This window comes from Nansenia antarctica (genome assembly GCF_963989245.1).
Source record: "Nansenia antarctica genome assembly, chromosome: 9".
Taxonomy (NCBI): Eukaryota; Metazoa; Chordata; class Actinopteri; order Argentiniformes; family Microstomatidae; genus Nansenia; species Nansenia antarctica.
The window spans coordinates 11,526,654-11,550,254 of NC_137679.1; the positions used below are offsets into that span (position 1 = coordinate 11,526,654).

Here is a 23,601-nt window from a genome sequence, read left to right on the forward strand (position 1 = left end):
AAAATCATAAATAGTCTGTCTGTAGCAGCTGCCTTAAATGTATTTGTGTTAATTCAAGTTAATCTGTCTACATTGAGGATCACTTGTAAAACATGGATCATAGATATTCACCACTTAGTAGTTTGTTCAAGTGTCATTGGAATTGGAATGATATTTGTGAGGGATTATTCACAAGATCTTGAATAGTAAATTGATCAGGTGTGACTGCTAGATTTGATGTTTGTTTGCGATGCACTTTTGGTTAAATCCCCACCCAGTATTATTTTATACAGTCCTCCCTCAAAAGATGTGATGTGTATATAATATGAAATAGAATCGGATTATATCTTCTAACCCTGAATTTACATCCCTATTCTTGATATTCTACAGAGGCATTTTATGGTCGTCTAGTCAGCATTTAAACTCAGTTAAGTGGTCATTTAAACTCAGTTAAGTGGTCATTTAAACTCAGTTAAGTGGTCCTTTCTTGTCCTTTGAATTTGTCATCTTCACCTTGCGCACCTTTTTTTGTTGTAATAGTTTTTCATTCTTGTCTGCCTGGGAGTAGGAACAGGTCTGATGAATCAGGTCGTGTTAATTGAGCCATGGCCTGTGTGCATTTGGAATGAGCAAACAGAACTGCACCCTGGTTGGATAGACTTCTGAAACCTCCTTAGCACCATCTGTCCAGTCAGACCAACAGAAAGCATGCCTTCTTATGCAAGTTTTTATACAATATTTATCAAACCTTTTTTCAATATGCATTTACTTTAGATTTCTTTTCTAAAAGTTTTAAATGTGAAGCCACTCTTTTTTTCCTTTTACATTCTGGCAACATGATGCCAAAACTATTGTTTCATTAAATAGACATCTCAATTTGAATACATTTAAGATTTTTGTACAAACACAATTTTATGGCATCTTTGGAACAGTGTGCTATATATTGGAATGATCTGGCAGAGGGTTTTAATGCCATGAACTGTGAAGTGTCTGTGTAATTGAGAAAGGTGTAATGAAAGTCGAGGTGTCCTTTGGCTTATTCTGTTCAAGGACCATCATTTTCATTCAATTTTGCCTTGGCTAATGCACCATGCTGAATGTTATTGTTACTTTGGGACATGCGGTGGGGGTTGTAGGAAGTGGTCTGAAATGGTCTTGTGTCTACAATCGTTGAGTGCTTTGTCCTGTTTTTAAAAAGAATAATACATTCAATTTAAAGTACTCAAGCTCTAAAACCAATACCCAAAGAACATTGCAAATGTGCATTTCTATTTGGAAGCCTTTATGCATTTGATACATATCAGTTGAATATTTTTTGAGGCTACGTTAATTTCTGCTTCAGCGTAGTGTGTACATGTATAGATGTGAAGGAAAGTGTTTGGCAGCTGAGCCACTCTCAGATTGTACGTTATTGGGCTAGAGGGTTGAAAGTGAAAGTATAGTTTCCTTATGCATAAATATGGCATTTCCCGTTCATTCCAGAGTGGATCCTCACAGAAAGACCTCCTAGAGTAGCTCACTTCACTTCTCACCAGTGCATTATATTCTGTCAATGGCTATTCAATATAGTCTGGGTTTTTAGTTCTTCTGATATACCAAGTCATGATTGTGGCCTTCTAGTATTGTTGATACATTTCATCATCCATAAAACTCATAATTCATGTTGTGACTTCCCTGTTGTACATCTAGAGCTTCTTACCTCATCCACTGTAAATTCAATTGGAGGAGTTTCTTCTTAAGAGTGCAAAAAAAATAAAAATAAAAGAATAACAAAAAAAAAAAATCTTCCGTTCCGTGAAAGATGCATTGTAGCGATATGAATAAAGACAAGGTTCACCTGGTGTGCTGAATTATGTGTAAATTGTTAATTACACAATCTGAATATTTGTACAATTGTTTGTATTTTTCATAATAATTTTAAAAGGAGTGTGTTTATTTTTTGGACTTCTCTTCTGTTACAGAGCTCTTTTTTTGTTTGTTCGTTCACCTGACATTGTGAGTGGTCCGGTGGCTTTCTTACCTCTCTCCTGTATTGAGCCTCTTCTGTACTGAATTACTTGTATGCAGTGTTTAGAAAATACTGTAGGGGAACATGGGGAAGAAGTTGATATTAGGAGCATTTGATCAATTTGTATTTATTTATTTTATCATTTTGTTAATAAATTGTTAAAAGCAAATCTGACTTTTTGTTGTCCCAATTTATCTGTGTGTATACTTTTCTGTTCTGCAGCAAGCAACAACTATTCAGAAAACAAGTTGTGGAATTGATTACAGCTATATAGATACTAGTTGTGATGAGGCTATATTAGCACAATGGCCAACTTGTCCAACATCATCTGTCACAGGCTTGGTGATTGTCTTCCATCCTAGACTGGTAAAGCAACATTCTAGAGCCTTTGACATCTGTCAATCAGCCTGCTGAAATGTCATTTTCTTAGATCTTCCAACTTTTTCAAATCGGGTTCTAATTCTATAAGTGAGTTTCTTGGACCCTGGCCATTCGAGGTGGGCTCTCTCAAGCCTACACATTTGCAGGACAGGCAGGACATGTGGTGAGTACTTTTTTTTTTTTTTTTACCTCAGATATTAATATTTCTGTACTACGTCTTTCATCTCTTTTGCACTCAAGTCGCTTTCTTCCGTTTTTCCATGTCATTTCCTGTAATAAAAAAGATGGTGGTCAAAGCCCGAGCGTCTGACTCGTTGCAATAATTTCCTAATATACAAACTTTTGCATCGCCCTGGACTAGTGAAATCACAGAGTGGCCGTGCGTCCGTGGGTAAGGATCACGGAGGCTCGAGCAGGGGTCGGGAGACAACAGGCTTGGCTGCAGACCCCGTGAAGCCCCCTGCACACTCTGGAGAAGGTGAGTGTCTTACTAGCCAATGTGGCCAATGAAAATGGCTTCCGAAAGCGTTAGCTAGGCAAATTGCCAATCTGCCTGCAGACAGTGATCGAGGAAATATTGGGCTGTATGTAGCGCTCGTCACGACAAAAAACTGGTGTCTCTTGAAATAATAGCTGTACTGCTGTGATTCCCCCCTCATTCTTGTGGAGGAACGACAAACTTTGTTGACGCAAGTTTTTTTTTTTTACAAGTATCATTGTAACCCTGCTCTGTTCCGTGTAGTCTTTACAAAGCTCGAGCCCCCAACTGAGCGACAGTCCTGCCGACCAATCAGCACTCTCTCTCTGCTGACGAAGTAGTGGCTTCGAAGCTCATGGTGCGTTCGGCTGCTGTAGGAAAACTCTGGGGATACGAGGTCCTGAGTGGGGCAGTAGCCACGAGAACGACCCTGAAGAGTCAGTCCCCAAGTGGGAAACTCTGACCAGTATGATGGTACCCGAGTTGATAAATTGTGACGTAGCCTTTCACCTCCATGTCCGTAATGGTTAAAATTCAACAGTATTGTTGCTCTACACTACAGTTTCAACATATGTCAGTGTTAACAGTCACATGTATGTTTGTAGTATGTTAACGTTCATTATGTTCTGCAAACAAAATGTAATTGGTTGAAGAGTTATGACTGAATAACTCTTGTATGTAATTGTATGTAAATGTAATTGGTTATTCCGAGTTATGACTGAATAACCAACTGGGAGCTACAAAAAAAGTGCATACAATGAATCATCAACGTTTCTGAAAAGGGGATTATGGCGACATGGTCTGACTGTGGCAGGTGTCCAAGGGCATTCGTTGAACACCCCTGACTGCCAAGGAACAACTCTTTATTTATTGTTATTGGATCTGTGAGTAATAAGGAAATGAACAAGATCAAATCAATCAACCGGAGGTATCAGGAACTTACTTAAAATAATATTATTCCTTGATCATGAAAAGAAAAGTTATACTATAGTGACTTGCACCAGCTGCAGGGGTGAAGGAAGACAAGACGCTGGATATCAGTCTCTTGATTAGTCTACGCTAGTCAGTCTGTAGTTTATATACAATACTGCAGAGCACATGCACCTGCATTTAAATGCTAACCCCTTATCATTTCCTCAACAAGCGTAGGCACAATCATCACAACATAAATAGGCACCAATCATAGTCAGAAACACTAACAATAAGGCTCCATAATCATAACCTAACAAAGCTGGTCCGCATGTCGGCAACACGCGGAGCGGTGAGGACCGCTGGGCAAACAAAGTGAAAATCAAGCTTTTTCTAACGGAAATACAGCAAAAAGACGCAAAAGAATTTCATAATGGCATCTAAAAAGGATATTGCGGAGATACGCGAGAGCTTAGCCGCGATCCATAAGGAACTGGCTACCGTCTCAGCGCAACAAACTGTGATAAGAGAACTTGTGCAGGACATCAAAGCCCTCAAGCTTCAGATGAAAGATACCCCAAACAGTTATAACAACAAGTTATAACATCACCACGGTCACGTCACCAAGGGCCAGTTTCAAAGACAGGGGACGATTCTGTGGTGATTTAGTCCAGGACTGGGCTTAAGCCTTGTCTGTGAAACCGGCCCAACATGTACAGTAGGGGTGCAACGGTTCAGTTGGCCCACGGTTCGGTACGGTTCGGTATTTTGGGTCACGGTTTTCGGTACGGTTCGGTTCAGAAACAAATGCTACTATTTATTTACAAACTGTTACTTTACTTTATTTTGCTTATACATAATATGGAACTTTAACATACACATGTATATGTTATGTATATAATGTATATATAATTGTATATAAACAAAAAACACTTTCAAATGTCCAAAAATAAATAAACACTTTCGAAAGTAAAAGTGCACTTTAGCCTTGACAGCTGGTAGCCCGTATACAAACAGGAGGAAAACAAATTCACACTACAAAAGTAACACTTTCCACATAGCGTTCCAACATGTCATGTGTTGTATTCCAACGAGTTGCGACATCGTGGATTAATTTGTGTTTTGGTAAGTCTAACATATCTTGTTTAATTGTCAGAATATGGTGGGCTGTGGTGCTTTTGTTGAAGAAAGTGACTGCATGTCTGATCTTACCCAGGAGGCGGGACACCGGGGTTATTGCCACTGCCTTCTTGGCGGCGAGATTTACGACGTGCGCAAAGCAGCCGATCTGTGGCCCCAGTCCACCAGCTTCATGGATCGCATTTACGATATTTGCTGCGTTGTCTGTTGTTACGGGAATTGTTATGTTTGGCCTCTCCAACTTCCACTCAGTCACTGCATTTGTTAGTTCCTCTGCCAGGTGCGCGCTGGTATGGCTTTCGTATAGTGGACGAGTTTGCAGTACTGCGCTCTGCATCTCCCAATCCGGTGACATGTAGTGGACCGTGACAGTGAGGTAACTCTCCGTTGCCCGGGAGGTCCAACCCTCCGTAGTCAGTGCAAAGCTCTGTGTTTTTGCCAAATCGTCTTCAATGCCTCTGCGCGTTGTTTGGTAAATACCGGGGATTATTTTGGTGCTGAATGATGTACGGGAGGGGACACTGTAACGGGGCTCGAGAGTTTTTATCAGATTTCGAAAACCCAAATCTCCAACCACCGAAAAGGGCTGCAAATCCTTTGCAATGAACATCCCCACTGCATTGGTTATTTTTTTGTGTTTCTCTGAAGTGGTAGTGTACGTCTGTCCGAACGCATCAGAGAGAGACTGCTGTCTGCTCACTGACGCTACCTGACTGGCTTTCCTGCTCCCAGTCAGTGTTATCGTTGAGTGGTAGCGGCGAATATGCTGGTTCATGTTAGAGGTGCAACCATTTGCATATGGCACACGCTTTAAGCAGAGCTTGCAGACAGTAATATTTCTGTCCACTGTTTCCCCCCCCTTATTGTCGTATTCAACGGGAAAAGCGAATTGACCCCACACCGCAGACTTGTAGGAATCCGGGGCTTCCTCAAACTGTTGCGGCGCTCTCAGAGCTAATTTACGAACGCAGCCAAATCGCAGCATAAACCGAAAACCGTCACGGTTCACTAGTGAATTGAGCCGTGGAACGCAAACCGTACCGTCCGTAAAAAAACCGAGAACCGTTGCACCCCTAATGTACAGCTGCAAGAACGTCATTTGAGCTGTGATTTAAAAGCCTACCGTAATGTTGTCTGTGTGTTGTTATGCCTGAAGAAGGGCTATGACTGAAAGCTCGCAATTAACAACGATTTTTGCACAGATTTGAATGTGCGGATGCTGCTTTTTTGAACTAATTTGATACTCTTCAGCTCCAGCACCTCAGCTAAGTCTGATCACGGATGAGCGGTGGTATTTCCACTATTTTGTCTGTGTGTTATAAAAGAACAAATGATATTTTCAGAAACACCAAAAGTTGTTTGCTGTAAGCAAGCAACTCTATTGTTATCTCACATATATATTATTCTTATTATAGACAAATTTTGCCACGGCTTATGAAATATTCAAGTTTTTGTAGCGAAATCTGGCCCGTAGAATGGTAGAATCTTCAGAACCTAGAGTGTGGCTGTGGGCTTTTTGAAAATGTCCACACATTTTGTAAACTACCGCCACGCCTACAGTTCCACAGCTGCACAACAGCGGAGAGAAACGCGCTACAGAGAGTCGTGAGAACAGCACAGAAGATCACCGGCGCCCCCCTCCCCTCTCTGGAAGAGCTGTACAACACACGCTGTCTCAGGAAGGCCTCCAAGATCTCCAGGGACCCGACCCACCCTGGGCATGTACACTTTATCAGGCTGCCCTCGAATAGGAGGTACAGGACCCCGGCCGCTAAGACAAACAGACTGAAGAACTGCTTCTACCACAGGGCCGTCAAGGCCCTGAACACAGCAAAGGCCTAAGTTCTGGGCCCAGGACAGTCCGGACGGATTGTATGGCAGCTAGTGCTGAGGCACAAACATGTACATTTCAAGCCTGCAAATTGTGACACTTTAAAATAACGTGAAAAAATACTTTTGTGCAATATGACAACCCTAGTTGACTATCTGTGCAGTATAGTACAGTGGATTGTGTACATAGCCTTTATTTATGTAAACCAGCTATTTTTTTTCCCTTTCCTAACACCAGGGGAGCCACCCCTCCTAAATTTCGTTGTTTGGTACCTGTACTGTAGCAATGACAAATAAAGTCCATTCCATTAAGTCCACATACTCATACAGTATCTTACATCAAAATGTTTAGCTCTTCACACTGTGACTCCACATTTGAATATCTAAGCCATAACATGAATAGTTTTTATGTTCTGGCCATTTGTTTGTTGGCTAGCTAACACAGTGGCTTGAGATCTGGTTACCACGGTAACGGTCCAAGATTTAACAATACACAGATATGTTACACTTCAAAATGTTAAACTTTTAACTTAAGCCCAATGCACACGGCGTGCGATTTTGTCGCACGACAACATTCGATTCTCAATTCACACCACCAAAGTGTGTGGGTGTGAATGGAGAATCGAATGTTGTCGTGCGACAATATCGCATCGCAATGCACACGGCGTGTCGATTCTCCAACAACTTGTCCAACAACTTGAAGCCTACAGGAAGACTATACAGCAATATAGGGGTGTAACAGTCTATCAATCTACTTCATACTTGAGTACCCCTAACCAAAACAATTGTATTATCATGTTTGTAGTCAAATGTTGCATTGTGCAGGAGTGCAAACTGGTGATGGCCCAAATTGGCTACACTTGTTTTTTTAACACACACAGCCAATAAAGGTCTGTACATGTTGTATTTATATGCCATAAATACCCTGTAGACTGACTGTGCTCAGCCAACTCTTGAGTGCTCCGGCTATAGGCCTACAGTATAATGCAGAACATAGTATAAATATGGAACACAGGCTTGTTAAATCCAAACTTTAAAATGTATTTATTTATTCAGTACTGAATATCGTTCACATGTGTATTGGCCAACAAAGAATGAGGAATAATCAGCAGGGGCCTCATGCACACAATACTTTAAAGGGATACACACACATATATATATATATATATATATATATATATATATATATATATATATATATGTGTGTGTATCCCTTTAAAGTATTGTGTGTATATATATATATGTGTGTAAGCACGAGAGAGGAGGTGAGGTGAGTAGGGGGATTCCCGCTCTCGTCGAAGCTGGAGAATTTAGCATTTGTCGCTCGCGAGCCGTGACGTTCAAATTCAGTTTTCTCGGGAGCCAATGACAATAAAGAAGAGAGGAGTTCCTTGACTGTCAGGGAACGACCCCTGGACACTTGCCATGATCGGACCCTTCTTGCTTCTGGCGGTCAGAGGCCTAGTTGATACCCTGCTCGTATCACGGTTACATTACTACACACTTCTGGTGTCTGTGTTTGGGAGAGACACAGTGTTCTGTGAAATTGCGTCTTCATACAGACATGATGTCAGAAACACGTCACTCATACTGTCATTGATGCTTTTTTCAATGGAATATTTTTATTTTTTATTTATTTTTTAAATCATACTGTCATTGAGAGTATCATACTTGATATAAATCAGTATTCCATGTTTGTTTGCAGATTTAAAATGTGGATGTGGGACTGACACGTATAGGGGCCCACTCCCCTCCTCCTTTCAGTAATGGCAGAATTGTCTGCCTATCAAACTGAGCCATCCTCAGAAGCTGGGCCAGACAGCAGCACCAGGTAATACACACCAGGTACTGTGACAGCGTTGCTGATTGCGTGAAAGGTTGAGAAGATCGATGTACCGTTGATGATGACGGTACGTGTCTTTCTTTTTCAGCCTTATCAAAGATGAATGTGAGTCTGAGGAACCAAGTAAGAAACTTAAGGTTGATCATGAGCATGGTGCCACTGACATCCACCAAAAACCAGACTTCTGGTGTAAGTATTATCCTTTAACATATTCAGTTCAGAGCAATTCCAAAGCTAAACAGCTAATGTGGATTTCAAATTTAAAACCCAAATTTAACTCTTACCATGTCCACTTTGTTTAAAACAGTCTGTGAAGAGTGCAAGGAGTACTTCCTGGAGAAATGCCCTTCTCACGGCGCTCCAGTCTTTGTGCCAGACACACCCGTGGATTTGGGGGTGCCCAATCGGGCCGCCCTCACTGTGCCCTCGGGAATAGAGATCATCCGGGAGGAGGAGGAGGTTGATGTTCGCTGTGTGGATGCAGGCATCCCTAAGGGGGCGCTATTTGGCCCATATCAGGGGGAGCTGGTAGCCAAGGACAATTCCTCAGGGTTTTTCTCCTGGATGGTGAGTTGAGCCACATGGTGGCCTCATTTGCCCTCTCTCTATGGTACACAGCATGTAAAGGGTTGGACTTTACCCTGAAAGTTAGCAGTTGGTCCTAAACCCAAGTTATGTTGCCCATTTGTTGCTTCATCCTTGGATGTGATTTAAGGCATGATTAAGCGTCAGGGCACATATCTCATTCCTGCGCGCTCATCCATTTTTAAAAAGCATTACACCATTCTGCTACTGCTAGTGTTTTCAACCTTACTCTCGATTTTCTTAGATCGTTGATGAGAACAACAAATACAAATCCATTGATGGCAGTGATGAGACTAAAGCCAACTGGATGAGGTATCATTTATATGTTGATCATATAAGCCTCTCAGTTTTTTAGATTAGAATTGAAAAGGTAAACTAGACAGTGATTTTCATCAGCTGTGATACCTTGACATCGGTGATGAGCATTTTCAAAGACTAGGAGTAATATGAGAGTACAGTATATAGGAGGTGTGTGAAAATCAGAGGTAGCTTAATAACTTTGACTGTATGTGCTTACTGTTCTGCTACAACTTTTAATGTATCAGGACCCTATACTTTCAGGATTGCCAGATAATTATCAACCTTTTGCCACCAGATTCATACGGACCTCTGCAGATGAGAGTGAAAGGAACCTGACTGCCTTCCAGCATGGAGAGAACATATATTTCCGTGTGTGCCGTCAGTTGTCTGCAGGAGAGAAGCTCCGTGTATGGTATAGTGATGACTACATCGGACGGCTGCATAGTGTCTCACAGGACAGCATCGACCGCAACCTGGACACAGGTGAGATGCCCCCATCTCTTTATTCTGTAACGTTTTACTCAAAACCAACCAAGTACAATACTGGTAATGATTTGATCACATATCAATATAGAATGTTTCACTGACAAAAACATGGGTGAATGATGAGTCTTGCCATAGAGATTGTTAGGAGTTTCATGGTGATGCCGATTCATCTTGTGATGGTGCAGCTAAAGTGATGGGTTGTTTCATTAAAGACATCATGATAGGGGTGCCCCGCGGTGGTGTAGCGGTCTACGCACTGGCCACTAGTGCATGCTGCCCACCGGGGCCGGGGTTCGTATCCCGGCTCGCCAGATCCAGATATGGCCGAGGCACACGGGAAGCGGCATATTGGCCGGCCGCTTCCGAGGGCGGTATAGGAGTATTTCTGGACTAGGATCCGTCGCGCAACACCGCCCCCTGGGCGCCGGAATAACGGTACTGGGCTCGAGGAGCCAGTCAGCCTAGTCTGCCTGGCGGCCTCTTCTGGGACTGCCGGCCACGGGGTCGTGCGGCGGATCCTATGCAATAGGCAGGGGATAATTGGATGCTAAGTTGGGTTAAATTGGCTACCAAATTGGGTGAAAAAGGGATAAAATCTGAAAAAAAAAAAAAAAAAAAAGACATCATGATAGGGTGAGTGGAGAGGAGAGTGCTCCTCAGACCGCACTGTTTGGCAAATTGACTGTTTTCACATAATACTGTCAAATCCTTGGAAATTAATCAAAAGAGCACTTACAAGCTCCGGTAACTTTTCAGCCTGCTTCAAATGGAGGTAGACTGATAAGACTGATAATGAATCAAATATGCACTACACGTTCTGGTAACTTTTCAGTTATATGTCTGAATAATTGTCAGCAATTCACACAAGGAGGGACTACATCATTCGTGGGTGTTAATCTGTTTACTGTACACTTGTTAATGTTAATGGACCTATCGCTAAGCCTTTGAAAACTCGGACAAACAAACAACGCTTCACTGACAGTGACTGACTGACCGACCGTGACTGAATGACATTCAATGACTTACAATAACGGGAGTTGGCAAATTTCTGATTTCTGATTTACCACAGCAAGTAATAGACATGTTTTTTTTAAAGATGACAAGAATATTTAGTCTAGAAGCTTTTCACCATAAGATATTAGCAAGTTGTTTGTTTGAGTTTTCTGCCTGTAGTGACTTTTGCTGTGATATGATTGGACAATTTCTATTTTGGGGCGTGGTTTAGCGGTAGGTCCACAGATCTAATATCCAGTGTGTTGTTCTACTTCTGTTGGAGCAGTTATGACCAGCAGTGTTGTTCAACAGAGATGTTATATTCAAGGAACATTGCACAATAATTATTTTTAGTGCCTGAAGTGGACGCAATAATCCATAGCACACAGTACAATATCTCAGATGCTTCCGGTGTGGTCTGCTACCTATTATTTTACTAGGAACTATTGTTGCTTCCTTTTTATTAGACTATAATTTTAAACACCCATTGAATAACTCTCTACTATATAACAGAAAAAGAAATGTGACAAATAGAAACTATTCATACATTAATTAACTAATCATTAGTCCTGAGATGATGACATCACTTCACCATGTGATGGTGCTACCTGTAGTCTTGTTGATCTCAGAACTGCTCTGGGAATTATTTTCCGTACTGTAGATTGTCTGATTCTTGAATAGGTCCTACTATCACATCTCGTCATCGGTATGCATAGTCCCCTCTCATTCTCTCTCAATTCATGGGTTCATAGTGATCAGTAGCCATTATATGTTATTTTTGTTTAGCCCTTTCTGGACAAGTTTACGGTTCAGAATATTGAGAGGTTGGGATAGGAAGGTCATTGAGATTTAAATGACTACTATTTTCACAAAGATCATTTGAAATGGATGCAGACTTTGTTATGGATACTTTCAGGGAAGAGCTACTCATATCCAAACTACCACTTTTTATTCATGTGAACCATTACCACTGGTAAGTCCGGCGGTGGGGGGGTTCCAGCACCAGGGATTTGATTTTAATCTCTAGTTGATTTAATCCTTATTTTGGTTTATCAGACATACTACAGCCTGGAGAAATGTGACCGCTCAGATTCCTAGATGTGCTACAGATGCAGGACTGGCCGTCCGTGAGCTTAAAACAATAGTTTTAACCATATTCTGAAGCTACAGCATATGTCGTTTGTTTAGAAACAATAAACGTAAACACACAATGGAGTGTATTTTGGGTTATTATGGTAAGACATTTGTACTAAGGCCATTTATTTTTCAAGAATCAATGGGTAAATATGACTGAAATTAACATTGAACAGCTGTCAATACTTACAATTTAAAACATTTGGCATTTAGTAGACGCCTCATTCCCAAGCGACTTACAATCAATACATTTGACTAAGTAAGTGAATCATCTATCCACCTGTCATAGCAGGAAAAAGTAATCTATGCTCAGGCCAGGTTAGTGTTGGATTTTTTATCAAGAGGAAAAAGCGTTCCTGAACGTTTACCTGCATTGGTTCTGCAGGTAAGCAAAATAGGTTTTCATCGTCTTCATGTACATGCTGTTAACACTTTTCATTACGTTTCCCCAAAACCTGTGTCAATACTGTTATCACAGTAGTAACATGTTGTAGCATTGTAATTAGGCCTCGATTGCATGGTATATGAAGTTGAGAGGTTTGTGTCATTATAGGAAGGAACAGTTTTTGTTCACTTGTGTAATAATGACACCAACCGCATAACTATCTATGCAAACATGTTGATCTGTTCTTGCTACTCCACAGTTATAGGCAACTTAATGTAAAGATTTTTTATTTATGGAATAGAATATTGCCTTTAAGACTCTCAATGTTCTCACATTCAGTATCATTGAATCAGTCGGTATACGCGGCTAACACTGCACTGTTGTGTTGCAGGCCTGTTGGCTGTTTGGAAGTCAGATGCACTGTCCCACCCTCAGGAGGAGACCAAAGGGCCCGTCCTCAGGTCAGGTCTGCATGGCAGGAGGAGCCTCGGCAAGCACACAAACGAAGAAGGGGACAGCCAACCCCAGACCAAGAAGAAGAAGATTGACCTCATCTTCAAAGACGTCCTGGAAGCATCTCTGGAGGCCTCCAAGAGCCAAGACAACCCCTTGAACAGCACATTCTCCCAGAGGCGGACTAGAGCTCGGCATGTCCCCCGCCTCTACAGCCACCCTACCACGCTAACGTCCCACACTGTGGAGCCATATCTCGCCCAGGAGGAATGCAAAGCGTCGGTCCAGCGTCTCGGTCTTCAGCCAGCGGCAGAGCAGTTAAAGGGTAGCTTCGATCTGAGGTGCATGAAGGTGGAGAACTCAGAGGATGACCCCACCCAGACCAGTGAAGGGCCCTCTACCTCGTTCTGTCCAAACTGTGTCAAGTTTAAGAGGAGGATTCGGGAGCTGGAGGCCGAACTGTCACATCTGAGGGGAGGTGGGCAGGCCTCGGAAGAAATTGCGACACCCCACCCTGAGCAGGCACCAGTTGAAGACTTCCAAGGTATGTCCCAGAGAGAGGCGAGAGCCGTGTGGAAAGGGTCACTGAAATGAAACTGAGAAGCATTTAGCATTTACGCTAACTTCTGTCATGGCATGTTGCCTTTCATGTTGAAAATGTCAATTTCAGTAACAATGTTTTCCCAAGTGCGCAATATTATTATCATTAGAACAACTGGGGGGGAAAAAGCCAGAAAGTTTAGTTTTCTGAAAGAACATTTTTGAAAGAACTGTTATACAATCGTAAATTCAAGTGGCCTTTTGAAGGTAACTGTTTATGTCCAAACATATATTCTGAATAAAGTAGATTCTGACAAGCACAGTGGCCTTTTCTTTGTGTGTCCCGTGGGCCGCGGCACAAACAGCCAACATGTTTTTCACATTACTTGCACTGGTCGTGTTTATCTTTATTTCTTTATGAATTAGACAGACCAAAAACCAAAATCGTCCCATTCTTGATCAGCTGAAAGCGACAACTTGAGTTAGAGCCCCCTCAGTCTGCCCCCCTCTTCCCTCAGTCCACCTATCTTCACAAGGGCGTGAAAACAGGGGGTGGAAATTCAGAGTAATGAATTCCTTAATGAAGCTCCTGGAATTTACTGATGAAGAATGGAAGCAGGACTTGCAATGACACGCTCGCCCTTTACGAAATTAAGCACACAGCCGATGTGAATTGTTTTGAATTCCCTTGGAAGCTGTGCCCAGTACCGTTGCATGCACATTAGAAACTTGGTTATTCTAATTGGGCAAGTAAGCTGAATGAGTGTTTACATGCCTTATATTCATTCATATTGTCCTATCAAACGGTTTGTCAAAGGTATTGTTCAGCTCTCCCTCTAGTTAGCTGAATGGTGAATTCTCTGCTTGCTCCGGCAGTACGGGTGAAATGATGAGACTGACACAATTCGGTTTGGTTTCCTTCTTCCTCTAATAAACAGATTGTAAAACTGAACACAATACATTGATATTAGTACATGTAAATAAACAACAGTGAACAAACTAACAGAAAAGATTTAACAAACTACACAATCATACAGAACTCAACTTACCAACTCCCATCTCTCTATACAACTGATCTCCTTTCTCCCCTGTCTCTCAGATCACACTCATTAAGCCCGCCCCCATTTCTATCTAACCAATCACTCCACTCATGCATACTTTTAACCAATCACAAACAACAAATAAAATAACCCCCAAATGAACCCTCCCATGGATTAGCCAAACACCTCCCACTTGGTCCATTGGTCCTTTATAACTAAATGGACCACAACTTTCCCTCTCTTCAATACAGTCATTTTTACTGCTCCTCCACGGGAAGCAGCACGACCACCCGCCTGACGTCTCGGTCGAGCGTTGGGAAGAGATCGCGGCCTTCGCTCCTTCTTCGTCCTGAAGCCCCCACTCCTAGAGCAGGCTGGCTTAGGCAAGCCCTCACTCTTACGTCCCGAACCAACCCCTTTTCGTCTGGCCTCGCTTCCACCACCCGCCCCAGGCGGAATTGCCCCCTTAGGGCATTTTGGTCAGCCAACCAGACCACGTCTCCCACGGCCACATTTCGGGCTTCTCTGTGCCACTTGGTACGGATGAAAAGCCCGGGCCCAGCTAGTTGACTCCACTGTCGCCAAAACCGTCCCACTTCTTCCTGGACGCCGAGGCTAACTCCGCTTCTTGTCTCCCTCAGGCGAGTAGCCTCCCACTTTGCGTCTTCTGGAGCCCTCCTGCAAAACAACCACTGCCTAACAGCTCGCCGGACCCACCCAACTACCCGAATGAGCCTGCCTATTTCACTGAAGCGTTCTGGCAAAATCAGGTCCATGAGAGCAGCGCCCCAAAGCCTCTCCCTCTCATGCTCGAGGTCCCTGGAACTCCCAACCGGTGTGGATGTCCCCTTTGCATTTGCTTCCTCCTCAATGGCGCATTTCGGGTCCAGCCCCTTCCTCGCCTGAGCGCGTGTTACAGTTGCAGTGAACGCTTTCCGTTGCAGCATGCTCACGCTGTCTCGAGCACTTACAGCCACTCCCCTGGATGTTTCCTCGCTCAGCTGATCAGCCAGCACCAACACCTCTGACTCTGGCTCCACATTGGCCCTCGTTTCTGCAGGCTGGCCCTCTTTGCTCCTCCCACTTTGACCCGACTGGATCCGTGGTTCCGGAGCGAAACCTCCAGCGTTGAGCGTCCTCTCGATTCCCTCCGTGATGCTCCTCAGCTCTCTCCTGTCGCCATGAGACGCTAGAATGTCGTCTACATAGGTGTCCTCCTCAAGCGCTCTCCGCTCTTCTTTTAGGTGGGCGACCTCTGGCAGCCTTGCCGTCTTCCTCATGGCCAGCTGGGCGATGCATCCGGCTGGCTTGTCCCCGATGTTGACGCGGGTAATTGCGTAGGTTTTGATCTTCTTTTCCTCTGCGAGAGTCATCTCTTTCCCGCCCGGCTGACAATTTCCGCAGCGACACCCTCCGCACTTTGGCTCGCACGCGGCGCTGATGCTATCCCAGCTCCACCACTCGAGGACCTCTTTGCTGCTTGCAGCTGTTCTCCCGGTCTTTTCATGACCTTGCGGCTTCTGGTCTCCATCCTCTTCTTTTGCGCTGGGCGTCTTGCAGGGGATCTCCTCAAATCTTACTGCCTCCGTTTTCAGAGAACGTGCAAAGTGCGTCTGGGAGTTGTGTGCGGATCTTTCCCAACTTTCAAACAGGTCTGGGTGCGTTCCTCCCACGGTCTTCCCCAGAGGCCCGTCCCACAGCACTAAGTCTCCCGTCCCTCTTCTCCACCGTGGAGCGAGTCGTCCCTCTCGGTGGCTGATCAAGAGCTCGATTTCCTTAGGTCGGACCAGCTCTTTCTTCTCGACCCCAGGGAAGAACTTACAGAGTCGCTCTGGACTGATGACCTTGTCTGCACGAGCGATTGTGTCGAGCCCGTAGCATACCATCTCGTGGGGACTCCATCTGTTGTTGCTCCACGCCCTGACCTTTAGCAGGTATTTGTTAGTCTTGACCCTGACCTTCATTCCACCGACCCCCTGCACAGTCAGTGTTACTTGCCTCCGCTCCAGTTGGAGCCGATCGGCGGCCCGGTTGGTGATATAATTTGTGTCGGAGGCGAGGTCTATGAGGGTTCCCAGGGCATTTCCTGCTTCTGTTTTGACTATCAATGTCATCATTAGTACTGGATGTTCCTCTGGCCCATTCTCCGCGAAGAGACCCCCGCCTTCTGCGCCTGTGTTCAGCGTCATCGAAGCCTTACTGGTGAATGCGTCCTTCATCCTCCTTTCCTGTTCAGGGTTGAGTCCCAAAGAGTCCAGGACTTCCCGTTGCTTATCAGAGAACCCTGGCCCTGTCTTCTTTCCCTCACTCCACTCGGGACACAGAAGGTAGTGATGACTTGCCCTTCCTTCATTCTGCTTGCACACTCTGCACAGGTACCGGTTACTACACTCCCCGTCGGCGCCGTGCATGCCCAAACATTTCTGACAGGCTTTGCTTTGCCTTGCTATGGCTCGTTTCTCTGCCAGACTGAAACTCTTGAACTTTTGGCAGAAGAATATTTTGCCACCGTGCTGATCGCTTCCACAGATGTCACACTCTTCTCTTCTTTCCGAGTTCCTGCCCGTGACTCTGGTTTCACCTCGATGTTCCTCCTCTTCTTCATCTACCGGTGAGTCTCTCTCCATGGCCCTCGTGAATGCCCTCTTCTCCCATCTGACTGGCCTCTCCGGTGTTCCCCCAGAGGTTTCTGTGGAGCCTCGGATTCGCGCCATCCTTTCGAGGATTACTTCCTGCCTTTTCAGAAACAGAAGAAGAGCATCGAATTGCTTGTCTGGGGTGACTTGGTTTTCGGGTTCGGTTACAAAGGTAAACCAGCCTTCCTGCACGCGATCTGGCAGTTTGCTCTCGATGGCCTTAATTACAAGTGGGTTCTTCATAGCGCCCACTTCTCCTAAGTCAGTCAGGTCCATGAGGGCTCTTTCCACTGCCTGAATAAGGTCGATCGCTTTCCTCGGCTGGTTTCCTTTTACCGCTGGTATTCTTTCCAATTCCTCAATAATTTGCAGCGCGATGGTTGCCTTGTCTCCAAACCGATTCTCCAAGGCTTTGAATACGTCCTCCGCTGAGCGGTAGCTCGAGAGTTTGAGTTCCTCGAAAACCTTTCGGTCTATGCTCTCGAGGAGGTGGAGTTTCTTCACCTCTGGCGACCCCGATGGGTCTCCCTGCTGCTGCAGGCTCTCCCAATCTTTCCGCCAGCGATGAAAATCTCTCATACACCCGCTGAACACGGGCAGCCTTGTTGGAGGGAGTTTGATCTTGGAGATGGCTCCAGTGCGGTTGCCTTCCAGCCCTGCCTCCCGGGCTCGTTCCCATGCTTCCCGCTGAGCCTCCAGTAGTTTGGCGCGCTCTTGAGCGGCTATTTCTGCTGCCTTCAACTCAATCACGGCCGCCCTCTGCCTTGCCTCAGCGATCTCTTCTTCGGCCCCCAACTTCACCTTCGCTGTCTCCTTCTCAAACTCGGCCACGCTATCAGCTGACTTCAGTCTTGCCTCAGCGGCTTTCCTTTCCAGCTTGGCAATCGCTTCTTTATTTTCTCTATTTGTCGCTCGATCTTTGGCCTCTTCTTCGGCGAGAACGTCGGCCCTTTTCCTCTCATCTTCGGCGAGAGCGTCGGCCCTTTCTCTATTCGTCGCTCGATCTTTGGCCTCTTCTTCGGCGAGAACGTCGGCCCTTTTCCTCTCATCTTTGGCGAGAACGTCGGCCCTTTTCCTCTCATCTTCGGCGAGAGCGTCGGCCCTTTCTCTATTCGTCGCTCGATCTTTGGCCTCTTCTTCGGCGAGAACGTCGGCCCTTTTCCTCTCATCTTCGGCGAGAGCATCGGCCCTTTTCCTCTCATCTTCGGCGAGAGCATCGGCCCTTTTCCTCTCATCTTCGGCGAGAACGTCGGCCCTTTTCCTCTCATCTTCGGCGAGAGCGTCGGTGGCCATTTGCTTTGCTGCGGCGGCCTTGTCGGCCATTTTGTCAGTATTCTCCTTCTCAACTCTTCCAAATTCAGTCACAAACGTTTCCCAAAGTTCATCCCTTTTGTCCTCCAGCTCCTCTAGTGACTTTCTCGTGTTGCACGCCTCAACTACAGGGATCCACTCCCCCCAGCTTGATAGCAGACTTCGCGCTTTGATGATGAGGCTCTCTGTGAGTGTGCTTCGTTCTTTACAAACGTCGTGGGTTGCCTCTTCTAGACTGATCCTCTTCGCGCCTTCGTGACTCCTTTCTGCTCGTCTAATTGTGGATGAAAGTTCGACCCCCGCGAACCTTGTCCACATGTTGGCCTTTAAAACGTGACCGACCTGTTCAACCTTCTGAGCTCTCTCCTCAGCGGCCTTGGTGATGTCTTGAAGAAGCTGACTGTTACCCGTCTCAGGTTCCTGACTTGCTTTGGCCTGCAACCCTTCCTCATAATTGTCGTCTGCAGAGTTTAGGTCTTTCGCGTTTGATAGGAGCGCTATCCACTCGCGTTTCATGTCATCTTCGCCCATCAATGCCACTGACCTGATGATGTGGCGGTATCCTCTCTCAAAAGTGACTGCCAACTTTTCCCTTTCGGTCCTTAGTGCTTCCATTCTGCCTGTGACTCAGAAATAACTTGTGTGTACCTGTTTCGTCTTTCTATCTTATATCTTCAGCCCTCTCTGACTCCCTGAGCTGATTTGCGCTGGTCCCTGCACTTCCTTAACTAGTCTTCGGCAGCGGAACCAGGTTCACCGTGGGGTCATCCCAGGGATACTGCTAAAAATAAAATAATAAAGTGGGAGAGGATTTTCCTCCCCCCGACGACTTAATACCCAGGTACACACAAACCTATTTTTAATGCAAACAGTCAATAGAGTCACAGAGAAGAGTGCTGGGTGTGGGTAGCTCTCTGGGTAGCTGCTATTAGCTCGCAATTCCTTTCTTGGTGGGTCTTGTAGGTTAGCCTAGCTGGCTGTGGATTCTTGCAGTTGGGTTAACCAGTTGAAGCTAGCCGTGGATTGTTTCACTCCTTGCCTGCCTAGCTAGCTGTAGCTTTGAGTGCTATAAGCTCTACCGCGTGCCTGTGCGCTATTGCGACAACAGGGCTAACGCTAGCTTAGTTTGCTAATGCTACGCTGGCTAGCAAGTGGCTAGTTAGCTACGGTCGCGGGTGCCACGGCTCCGTTGCCGGCCTAGGTAGCTGTAGCTTTGAGTGCTGTAAGCTCTACCGCGTGCCTGCTGCGCTATTGCAACAACAGGGCTAACGCTAGCTTAGTTTGCTAATGCTACGCTGGCTAGCAAGTGGCTAGTTAGCTACAGTTGCGGGCGCCGCGGCTCCGTCACTAACCTGACCAGGCTTTAGCTTGCTCTTATCTCCGGTGAATGGATCCTTGTCCTCCCGGAGCTTCTGTTGCGTCCAACCGGGCTTGTATTCCTTAGCTAACTGACGGTCCGTCCTCCTGCGGTCGTCAGCGGGTGTTTTACAATTGTTCAGCTCTCCCTCTAGTTAGCTGAATGGTGAATTCTCTGCTTGCTCCGGCAGTACGGGTGAAATGATGAGACTGACACAATTCGGTTTGGTTTCCTTCTTCCTCTAATAAACAGATTGTAAAACTGAACACAATACATTGATATTAGTACATGTAAATAAACAACAGTGAACAAACTAACAGAAAAGATTTAACAAACTACACAATCATACAGAACTCAACTTACCAACTCCCATCTCTCTATACAACTGATCTCCTTTCTCCCCTGTCTCTCAGATCACACTCATTAAGCCCGCCCCCATTTCTATCTAACCAATCACTCCACTCATGCATACTTTTAACCAATCACAAACAACAAATAAAATAACCCCCAAATGAACCCTCCCATGGATTAGCCAAACAGGTATAACCCAGCCCTTCCATTCAGAAATGAATGTCATTCGTATGGTCACACTGTTCTGACTGAAGTGTTTATATGGGGGTGTTTCATTCAGTTTATTCAGACTATTAACATTAGTATTAGGCTGCATGTAAACAGGTCAGGAGTCCCTGTTTTAAAACGTTGGTGTCTTCTTCAATGTGTTCCCTACATGAATACAATATCCTATTGATTGTTAATGGGGATTTGCAGACTAATTAAATTTAAAAAATGTGCACATGTTATGTCTTTGAACCTTGTACAGTACCTCAATTTGAAATTATTACATTAGATCCAGACTTGTACAGTGGTTTATTATAATCTACAACATCCAGCACTGTATTATTATTATTATTATTATTATTATTATTATTATTTTGAAACTGATTTGTCTCTGATATGTCATTGTTCTTTTACTGTTTCCATTTATTTTAAATTATGAAAGCAACAGTTATTTCAGTTGATGCCAATGCTACTTATTTGATAAGAGTGAATAATGTGGATGTTTTATCCTATTTGGGCATAGTGCAGCATTGCAGAGGTTGTTAATATGATATTCATATTCTGTCTCATTCTGTTTATTTGTAGTGACAGAGGCGATGACCCCCATTGCCTTGTTGCTGGAAGAGGAAGATCAGGACGTGGACTCTGCGGATGAGTCCATCACTGCGGACCTCATGGTGGCTGTGGATGAGGCGTCCAAGCTGTCGGCTGGGCCTGGCCGGCGGATACGCCGTTTCAAGCAAGAGTGGCTGAAGAAGTTTTGGTTCTTGCGCTACTCCCCGACCATAAACGAAATGTGGTGTCATGTCTGCCGCCAGTACACCGTCCAGTCCTCCCGCACTTCCGCCTTTATCATTGGCTCCAAGCAGTTCAAAATCCACACCATCAAGCTGCACAGCCAAAGCAACCTGCACAAGAAGTGCCTGCAGCTGTACAAGCTGCGCATGCACCCGGAGAAGACAGAGGAGATGTGTCGTAACATGATGATGCTATTCAACGCAGCGTACCACCTGGCCCTGGAGGGTCGACCCTTCTCAGACCTCCGACCGCTAGCCGAGTTGCTTAAAAAGTGTGAGCTTAAGGTGGTCGATCAGTACATGAATGAGGGCGACTGCCAGATCCTCATCCACCATATCGCTCGGGCACTTAAGGAAGATTTGGCTGAGAGGATACGCCTTTCGCCCTTCCTCAGTGTCATCATGGATGGACAGAACGATGATCTGCTTTCGGACACTGTTGCCGTCTATGTGCAGTTCACCACCTGCGAGGGCCCCCCAGCCACAGAGTTCCTCTCCTTACAAAGGCTGAGTGTCGGCAGTGTGGATGGCTATCTCCAGGCCATGGATAGGGCCTTTGGCGTTCTCGGTCTGAGGCTTCAGGACATGCTGGTAGTCGGTCTGGGGATCGACGGTTCCAATATCTCCTCTGGCTTGAGAGCAAATCTGTACATTGCTGTACGGAAGACGCTCCCCTGGATCCTCTGCTTGCCGGTCATGATCCACCGGCCTCATCTGGAGGTTCTGGATGGAATCAGTGGAAAGGAGCTCTCCTGCCTGGAGGACCTAGAGAACAACCTGAAGCAGCTGCTAAGCTTTTACAGGTACTCCCCTCGCATGATGGCTGAGCTCAGGTCAACAGCCCCCACACTGTCAGAGGAGACGGAGTTCCTTGGAGACATACGAGCCGTCCGCTGGATCATAGGAGAGCCGAATGTCCTTAACGCACTTATCAAAGATTACCTGGAGGTGGTGGCTCACCTCAAGGTCATTAGCAGCCAAACTCAGAGGGCAGACGCAGCAGCCATTGCCTTGAGCCTCCTACAATTCCTCATGGATTACCAGTCAGTGAAGCTGATATATTTTCTTCTGGATGTCATCGCTGTCCTTTCACGCCTGGCCTTCATCTTCCAGGGGGACTACCTGCTGGTGTCTCAGGTAGACGCCAAAATTGAAGAAGCCATCCATGAGATCGGTCAGCTAGTGGACTGCCCAGGGGAGTACCTGCAGGAGTTTGAGGAGAACTTCCGTGAAAGCTTCAACGGTGTCGACTTGAAGAACTTGCGTGTGGCGGAGTCCAAATTTCAATCCATTCGGGAAAAAATCTGCCAGAGGAGCCAGGGAATACTGTGCCAGCGACTCGACATGCATAGCAGCGCTGTGGTCAAAGCGTCCCGGGTTCTTGACATGACCACATGGCCACGCAACAGGGATGACCTGCAGGCCTACGGGGAAGAGGAGATCCTACTTATATTTGAACACCTAAAAGCAATACCCTCAGTTGGTCAGGAGACATTGCGGGACAAATCTGACCCTCGGGGAAGCCTGGTAGTGGAATGGAAGGACCTTAAAGCCGACTACTACAGTATGAACGGCTTCAAGGAGGTGGTCAGTCACATTTGCAGGTACAAGCAGCGCTTCCCTCTACTTAACCGCATCCTCCAAGTTGTTAGGGTCCTGCCCACTTCCACCGCCTGCTGTGACAAGGGCCGAGGATCTCTGCAGAAAGTGCGCAAGAACAACCGCTCGCGGCTCACGCTGGAGCAGATGAATGACCTGCTGACCCTTGGGGTTAACGGTCCACCCATTGCTAACTTCGATGGCAAGCGACCATTGGACAGCTGGTTTGAGGAGAAGTCTGGGAACAGCTATTCACTCTCAGCTGAAATTCTGAACAGGATGTCATCTACTGAACAAAAATCTGTGCTGCACAGCATGGATGTGAACACAGAGTTTTACCCTGATATTTGACCAATGAGAGTCAGGGCATTACTCCACTTTATTCCAAAAAAGCCATCCTGGAGGAATAGGGGTGATCTGGGCTATCATGTGATTGGCCATATAAGTGTACAATGGCCCTGCTGCTAAGATGGCCTGATCAGTGTCATTTAGAGAATGAAAAAACAGCTAGTGGAATTGTTAATTTGTTTCATTTGTTGAACACACGTTCAAGTCAAGCTCAGGAGGCAAGCTGACGGCATGAGAGCAAATCAAGTTGACTTACAATGAAAACAATCAGTTTGTATGAGTGTTTTGTATTTAAAGTATATATATACACAGTATATCACTTATTAAGGCATGCACTGCTGGCTGTTGGTTGTAACAGTATTGTTTTTGTAGGGTTAACAGTTTGGGTGGCTTTCAAAATCAACAGTCATAAATTGATTGGGAATGGCATAGGTTCTTAAGAGGCACATGCAACTCTAAAGTAATAATATTTGATGTTGTGCATTATTGTGATTATTAGTACAGTGTGATG

The 23,601-nt window shown here is 45.3% G+C and overlaps 1 protein-coding gene across 1 annotated transcript; it reads left to right on the forward strand.

Moving 5' to 3' along the window:
- Positions 1-8,491: 8,491 nt before the first annotated feature.
- prdm11 (PR domain containing 11) lies at positions 8,492-23,093 on the forward strand (the record flags this gene model as incomplete). The annotated part of the gene is made up of 7 exons (XM_080539474.1): positions 8,492-8,556; positions 8,657-8,757; positions 8,876-9,135; positions 9,398-9,465; positions 9,749-9,936; positions 12,843-13,448; positions 20,932-23,093. The coding sequence occupies 7 exons, from the start codon at positions 8,492-8,494 to the stop codon at positions 23,091-23,093; spliced, it is 3,450 nt and encodes a 1,149-aa protein (XP_080395600.1).
- Between the last annotated feature and the right edge of the window lie 508 nt (positions 23,094-23,601).